Raw genomic sequence first — 6,520 nt, forward strand, 5'->3', positions numbered from 1 at the left:
GGCAACGCGCTTTAGGGCCACCGGCAAAGGGGACCGCTCGGTGCTCCCAGGCCACGAGAAGGCACAACATGGCGGTGCCCCCCCCCCGGACTACAATGCCCACAAGGCCCCGCGCGGCGGCTGGGGTCACGTGACGTGACCCCCTCGGTCACGTGGCGGAACGGGCGGGACGCGGTGCTGTGGCAACGGCGCGGCCGCCATGGCCAAGCAGTACGACATGGTCGAGTGCCCCTTCTGCGATGAGGTCTCCAAGTACGAGAAGCTGGCCAAGATCGGGCAGGGCACCTTCGGGTGAGTGACGCGACGGCCCCGGCCCTCCCTGGCACTGCCCGGCTCCGGCCTTCCCCGGCCTCAGGCCTGCAGCCGGGGCCCAGCCCCGCGGCCCATCGGCACCAGCCTCGGGCGCTCCTTGCTCTCGTGTTCTTTCTCCGGTCATCCCTCTGGCTTCAAAGAACCAGACTCCTGGACCCTCTTTTTCCTAACCTGAGATCTCGCTCTGTCCCAGCTTGGCAGAGCAGAGTTAACCTTGAAAATAGTTAGGGTGGAGACTTGTAACTTGGGTCCAAATGTGCAACTTGGCTCCAAACGTAAAATTTTTTTTTTCTCAAAATACGCTACATTACTGAAGATCCTTGTAAGGCTGCAAGAGCTCTGGGCTTTCTGTTGGTTCATTGAGTCCTGAGGGCCTTTGGTCCAGGGAGAATGTTGCTATTTTGGCTCAGCACAGAGTTCTCTGTATGGTGCTTTAGTGTTTGGGCTTGTTCCTTGTCAGGAGCACCTGGCTGCTTTCTCCTTGTGGTTCTCATGGGTTTTTCCCTGTTTTTTTAAAGGGAAGTTTTCAAAGCCAAACATCGACAAACAGGCAAGAAAGTAGCACTGAAGAAGGTGTTGATGGAAAATGAGAAGGAAGGGGTAAGTGTGGAGCATGGCTGAATTGGGCTGCAAAGGCACATGGCAGCACAGCAAGGGGACTGGGCTGCATGGGATGGCTGCTGGGAGGTGGCACTTCCCACGTGTTTCTTCTCTTCTGGGACCCCCAGCACAAGACTCCACACTGGCTGTGTTTGTGGAAGAACTGGGTGATGTGTGAAGCACATGCTCAGGGGCTGGGGAGAGAGTTCACAGCTCAAACAGCAAAGGCTGCGGCCAGAGAGGCTGCTCTGCAGCTCAGGCTGGGCTGTCACATGTCCTAGTGTGAATGTAGAAGGTGAGGAGAGGAGGGTGGGACCTGCCAAGCTGCATGGTCACACCTCTTTTGTTCTCTAGGCAGAGATGGCCTGGTCTCCTGCACCTCCAATCTCCATTCTCTTTTTCTCTTTTCCAGTTCCCCATCACAGCCTTGCGAGAGATTAAAATCCTCCAGCTGCTCAAACATGAGAATGTGGTGAACCTCATAGAAATCTGCAGGACCAAAGGTACTTTACAGGGTCTCCCTCGTGTTAATGAGGGCTTTTCTGAGTCCTGCTGAGCAGACTGGTGTCTTGTGTAGGGAGTGGGGTGGTCTAGCTGAGCACAGGCCTCTGTTCCTGCCTGTGGCATGAGTGACAGGTCACTTGTCTTGGAAATGAGTTTCTAAATGAGTCAGGACGTTGCTGAAGCTGGGCTGGAAAAAACTGTTGCAGTCCTTCCAGGATATGCCTGTGCCATAGCAGTGAATGCTGCCTATGCTGGGAAACTCCCTTCTGAGTGGCTTTAAATGAACCAGCACTGGAGAGGCTTTGGAGCAGGGGCTCCTCAGCCTGGAGCTGCCTCTCTTAGTTGGCTTTGATGGTTTCTGGCAGTTCTGAGCTGATGACACAGCTCCAGCTGAAGCTCACTCAGCATCTCTTTCTGTGGGTGATGTAACTGCTCGTGCTGGGAGGGCTGGGACTTCACATGGGCTGTTCTGAGCTGCTTTTCCACCTCCTCACTCCCACCTGATGCCATGTACCCCCACTGCTTTGCAGGCTCAGCACACCTGGCCTGGCTCTGTCTCCAGTGAAACATCTGCTGGAGTTTATATATCATGCTCTTGTTTAGATTTGTACTGGAAAAATACTTGAGAAAGTGACAGTTGATGTTACAGCCTGCCCGTCCCTAGCCAGTCATGTCAGTGGAATAAAAACAAACTGACTAGTATCTGGTGTTTTTAAAAAAGTCCAGTCATTGAATGGGTAGAAATGTCTGGCCTAGGGTTGGGAAATTTAAGTTACTCCAGTACTCAGGTGTGTGTAGATTATTGTCTGAATAGGTAGGAGTAAAAACAACAATGACAAGTTAATTTTTAATTCACTGTGTGATTAAAAGAGCTGCAACGATTGGGTGTCTGGCATACTAAAAGTAAATATTTTTGTAGACATGTCATTTGTTCCCTTTTTGCTTTTGTTTTGTTTGTATTCCAGTTTTCATCCAAATCTACCTTGACCTCAGTTTACTGTAATGTAGAAATTTACTGTTCTCAAACGTGAGGCTTTTCTCTTTTTATGTTGGAAAGGTGTTTTTGGGGCTGTGTCTGTGTGAGGAGCTGCAAACCAGTGTAGCAGGCACCCTCCTGGCTGGGGAGGAGAGCAGCGTGCTTCTGTGGGGGCTAAGCTTTTCTGGTTGGAGATGCTGATCAGCAGATTTTGCTGATTCCAACTGATGAAAATCAGCCTTTCTTTTTAATAACGTTTTGTGTGGGTGCTCTAGGAACAAGATTGAAATCGATTGCTTCACTTAAAGTCTGTAGTCATTGACTTCAAATTGCAGGTGGAATTTTATATCGCTTTGATCAAGATCAGTCCCTTCTCACAGATCCTGTTTGAGGTTGCAGGAAATCTCACTTTTTAATGTGAGATTAGACAGATTTTCTATGTTTCTGCATTTTTCCTGGGGCTGTCTGTGGGTGCCTCCTCTATTGCTGGTGCTTGGCTGGCAGCCACAGCTTGCAGGGAGGAAACCCCACAGCCGTTACGTGCCCAGAGCAGCACGAAGTGAAGCTTTCAAAGGTTGTCCTGCCCTTTCCTTGCCTGTCTGATGACATTCACTGTACCAATCCTCATCTCCTGTTCTTGTGTTGCTGGGTTTGCTCAGTTCTTCTTTAAAAATGACCTTGAGGGCCTACAGGTTGCCTTGTTCTCTGTGTTCCTGTGCCCTGAGATTCTGTGTAGAGGGTGTTGTATGAGCTGCAGAGTGATGGGAGGTAAGAGGAGCTGTGACCTGGTGAAGGGTCTCTCACTGACAGCCCCTCTGTGCTTCTCCTGCAGCCTCTCCCTACAACCGGTGCAAGGGCAGCATCTACCTTGTGTTTGACTTCTGTGAGCATGACCTGGCTGGCCTTCTCAGCAACGCCCACGTCAAGTTCACACTGTCAGAGATCAAGAAAGTTATGCAGATGCTCCTGAATGGACTTTACTACATCCACAGGAACAAGGTAACGGGACAGACTCCTGCTGTGCTCAGAGGGTGGCTTTCCAAGGAGCAGGTGTCTTAGAACAGGCTGGAGGGAAATCCTTGTTTCCCACCTCTGTAGCCTGAGCATCATGCTGGCCTCAAGCAGCCGAGGAGGGCACTTTATTCACTTAACTCTTCAATGTCTTTCCTTGTACAGATCTTGCACCGAGACATGAAAGCAGCGAATGTCCTGATCACGCGGGATGGAGTCCTGAAGCTGGCGGACTTTGGGCTGGCTCGAGCTTTCAGCCTGGCTAAGAACAGCCAGCCAAACCGCTACACCAACCGTGTGGTGACCCTGTGGTATCGGCCCCCAGAGCTGCTCCTAGGTAGGAGGAGCCCTAGGTGGGCTCTGCCGGCTTCTTGGCCTTTCTGGGCCCTCTGGGAGACTAACTCGGCATCTCCGTTTAGGGGAGCGTGACTATGGCCCCCCCATTGATCTCTGGGGCGCAGGCTGCATCATGGCAGAGATGTGGACCCGCAGCCCCATCATGCAGGGGAACACAGAGCAGCACCAGCTCACCCTCATCAGCCAGCTCTGTGGATCCATCACGCCGGAGGTGAGGGCCAGAGTGGGGATGTGCTGTGGAGAGCAGGAGTGTGGGCAGAGCCTGGGACCGGCACTTGGGCCTCTTCCCTGCCCTGTGTGTTGGCTGCTGTACGCTCCCAGCAGTAGAGTGTGCCTGCTGCTGGCAGGGAGGCTGGAGAATCTTCTAGCTTGTGTTTTGGGGTTGTCTCTTAGACAAACACCCTCAATTTCTGCTTGAAGAAGAATGGCGGTTTTTAAACTCAGGTGTTTTGCATTGCACATTTTCACCTTGAAAAGCTTCTTAAATTCTGTCTTGTGATTTGTGGCATCAGCTCAGCTCTGGTGTGAGCACCCGGCCCCTTCTCAGCTCCTCCTTTATCAGCAGCTCGTCCTGCCCTCTTGTGGGGAGCAAGCTGAGGGATCTCAGCCCGGACTGAGATCTGTGAAAGGTTGTGCTGGCAGCTGCAGAGTCCTCATCTTGCTGTCACAGTCATTATGTAAATACACTGAAGGCACTTTCTTTGGCATGTAGCTACCTGCTGTGGCCTCTCCCAGATCGAGATAAGTGCTGGTGATTGCAGCAGGCTTTGCTTTCTAAGGATAAAAGCTGTCCCATCCAGGTGATTATTTAGCAATCAGTTTGGTCACTTTATCTTTCTGGATGTGGCAGCTGGCCTGAACTGTGTTCTCTAGTAGTTCTTTCATGGGGAAACCAAAAATCTTTGAGCATTGTTTCCACACCAGGAAGATTGTCCTGACTTGTCTACATGTCTCCAGGCATTAGTGCAGCCTTTAGTGCCTCTTTGTTGCTGTGAGAACAATATTTGCCAGCTTGGAGATTATAAAATAGAATTGTTATTTTGGTTTGCCGAGGGTGTTTGAATCAAAAACGCCTTGTCCTTTCCATAACTGTTTCTCGCCAACCCCTTTTCCTGCCTCTTGCCAGGTTTGGCCAAACGTGGATAAATACGAGCTGTATGAGAAGCTGGATCTCCCCAAGGGGCAGAAGCGGAAGGTGAAGGATCGCCTCAAGGCCTATGTCAAAGACCCGTACGCGCTCGACCTCATCGACAAGCTGCTGGTGCTGGATCCCGCCCAGCGCATCGACAGTGACGATGCCCTGAACCACGACTTCTTCTGGTCGGACCCCATGCCCTCAGACCTCAAGAACATGCTGTCCACCCATAACCAGTCCATGTTTGAGTACCTGGCCCCACCACGCAGGAGGGGTGGGCACATGCCCCAGCAGCCGGCGAACCAAGGCAGGAACCCAGCTGCCACCAACCAGACTGAATTTGACAGAGTGTTTTGACATCTGGCGGGGTCCTGGCTGGGCTTCCCCACATTAAGCAGAGATGTCCTGCCGAGGTCTTTTTGTCTAGGAAAGAACTTTTTTCAAAGTGGAATGACTGATGGTGTTAACAGAGCTTGGCCATCTCCTCGGCCACCGCAGAGCTGCGTGACTTGGGGAGATGATACCTGTGCGCTCAACATTGTTTCCCTGCAGTTTCCTGTCTCAGAACCTCCTTTTGCCCCCAAAAAGTCTGTCTTGGTTACATTAAACTTGCAAATCAATTGTTATGGATCTGGTGATGGAAAAAGCTTCTTCATCCGTGCTGGGGCTCTTGGCAAATGGTGTGGGGACTGGCAGGACTGGGAGTAGATGCCCTGGACCAAACTTGCTTGGAGATGTCTCAGCTCTCTTGGTCTTGTCATAGCTCCTGCATGGAATACTCTCTGAGCATGGAAGTGTTGATGTAGAACAAGGCAGGTGCTTCTGAGTCATCAAATGTGTTTTGGGCAAGGCAGTCACCCTAGACAGCATGACTAGCTCTCCCTGGAGCCTGGGATCTAGCCTAAAAAAGGGTTTATTGGGCAAACCAGAGAGGTGGGTTTCAGAGCTGGATGCTCCATGTAGCCAGGATTTACAGTGGGAATTGTGACAGCACATGGCATCCATGCTTTCTTCATTTGCAAACCATGACTGGAAGTCATATTGGATACACCACGTGCAGGCTGGTGCAACCTACTGCAAGTAAGCACTGCCCTGTTCCTGAGGTGAGACCTGACCTCCTGCTGTCTGCAGGGATTTCAGGATAGTGTGGCAGGGCTGGTTACACCGTGCTGGGAACAGGGGGACACTCGTGTGTCCCCTGCTCTCTCCTGGAGCTGTTTGCCTGAGATACTAGAACAAGACCACTGCCTCTTTTGGGTACAGTGACTAGCCTGACACTCTGGGATCACCTGTGCACACCTTATGCCAGAACTTGGCAGGGTCAATTCATGGAGAGCAAGTGGTCCTCCACAGTTGCTCTCTGCAGTTGCCCATGGCTATCAGCTGTAGCCAGACATCTTCTTCCTGTGCCCCATGGATGCCAGGATCCCAGGATTCAACATGTGCAGCTGGTGATAGCATTTGGCACTTGGTAACTTGTCTGTTAACAATTACTGACAAAAGCCAGGTCATTGGTAGTGTAAAGTCTCATGAGGAAGTGGTGGTGAGCGGAGCTATTCTCAGGATAAAAAATGGGCTCTATAAAAGACATGTACAAGGTAACTGTCTTGGTTTGGTGCTCTGAA

General features: G+C 51.4%; 2 protein-coding genes across 4 annotated transcripts in view; both read left to right on the forward strand.

Moving 5' to 3' along the window:
* Positions 1–144: 144 nt before the first annotated feature.
* On the forward strand, positions 145–5,525 carry CDK9 (cyclin dependent kinase 9). 3 transcript variants are annotated; one of them, XM_015644785.3, is made up of 7 exons: positions 145–291; positions 831–912; positions 1,325–1,415; positions 3,225–3,391; positions 3,569–3,740; positions 3,823–3,971; positions 4,887–5,525. In XM_015644785.3, the coding sequence occupies exons 1-7, from the start codon at positions 200–202 to the stop codon at positions 5,250–5,252; spliced, it is 1,119 nt and encodes a 372-aa protein (XP_015500271.1). In that variant the 5' UTR covers positions 145–199; the 3' UTR covers positions 5,253–5,525. The 3 variants fall into 3 exon arrangements, with proteins under 3 accessions (XP_015500271.1, XP_015500272.1, XP_033374363.1); XM_015644786.3 differs by having other exon boundaries at positions 146–291; positions 836–912; XM_033518472.1 differs by lacking the exons at positions 831–912; positions 1,325–1,415 and having other exon boundaries at positions 147–291.
* A 104-nt stretch (positions 5,526–5,629) lies between these two features.
* The window catches only part of FPGS (folylpolyglutamate synthase), a 6,457-nt gene continuing 5,566 nt past the window's right edge, over positions 5,630–6,520 (forward strand). The window contains exon 1 of the mRNA XM_015644784.2: positions 5,630–6,493. Within this exon, the coding sequence (XP_015500270.1) occupies positions 6,467–6,493 (27 nt within the window). The 5' untranslated portion in view covers positions 5,630–6,466. The remainder of the gene's footprint in view (positions 6,494–6,520) is intronic.

Source organism: Parus major, chromosome 17 (genome assembly GCF_001522545.3).
Source record: "Parus major isolate Abel chromosome 17, Parus_major1.1, whole genome shotgun sequence".
Lineage (NCBI taxonomy): Eukaryota > Metazoa > Chordata > Aves > Passeriformes > Paridae > Parus > Parus major.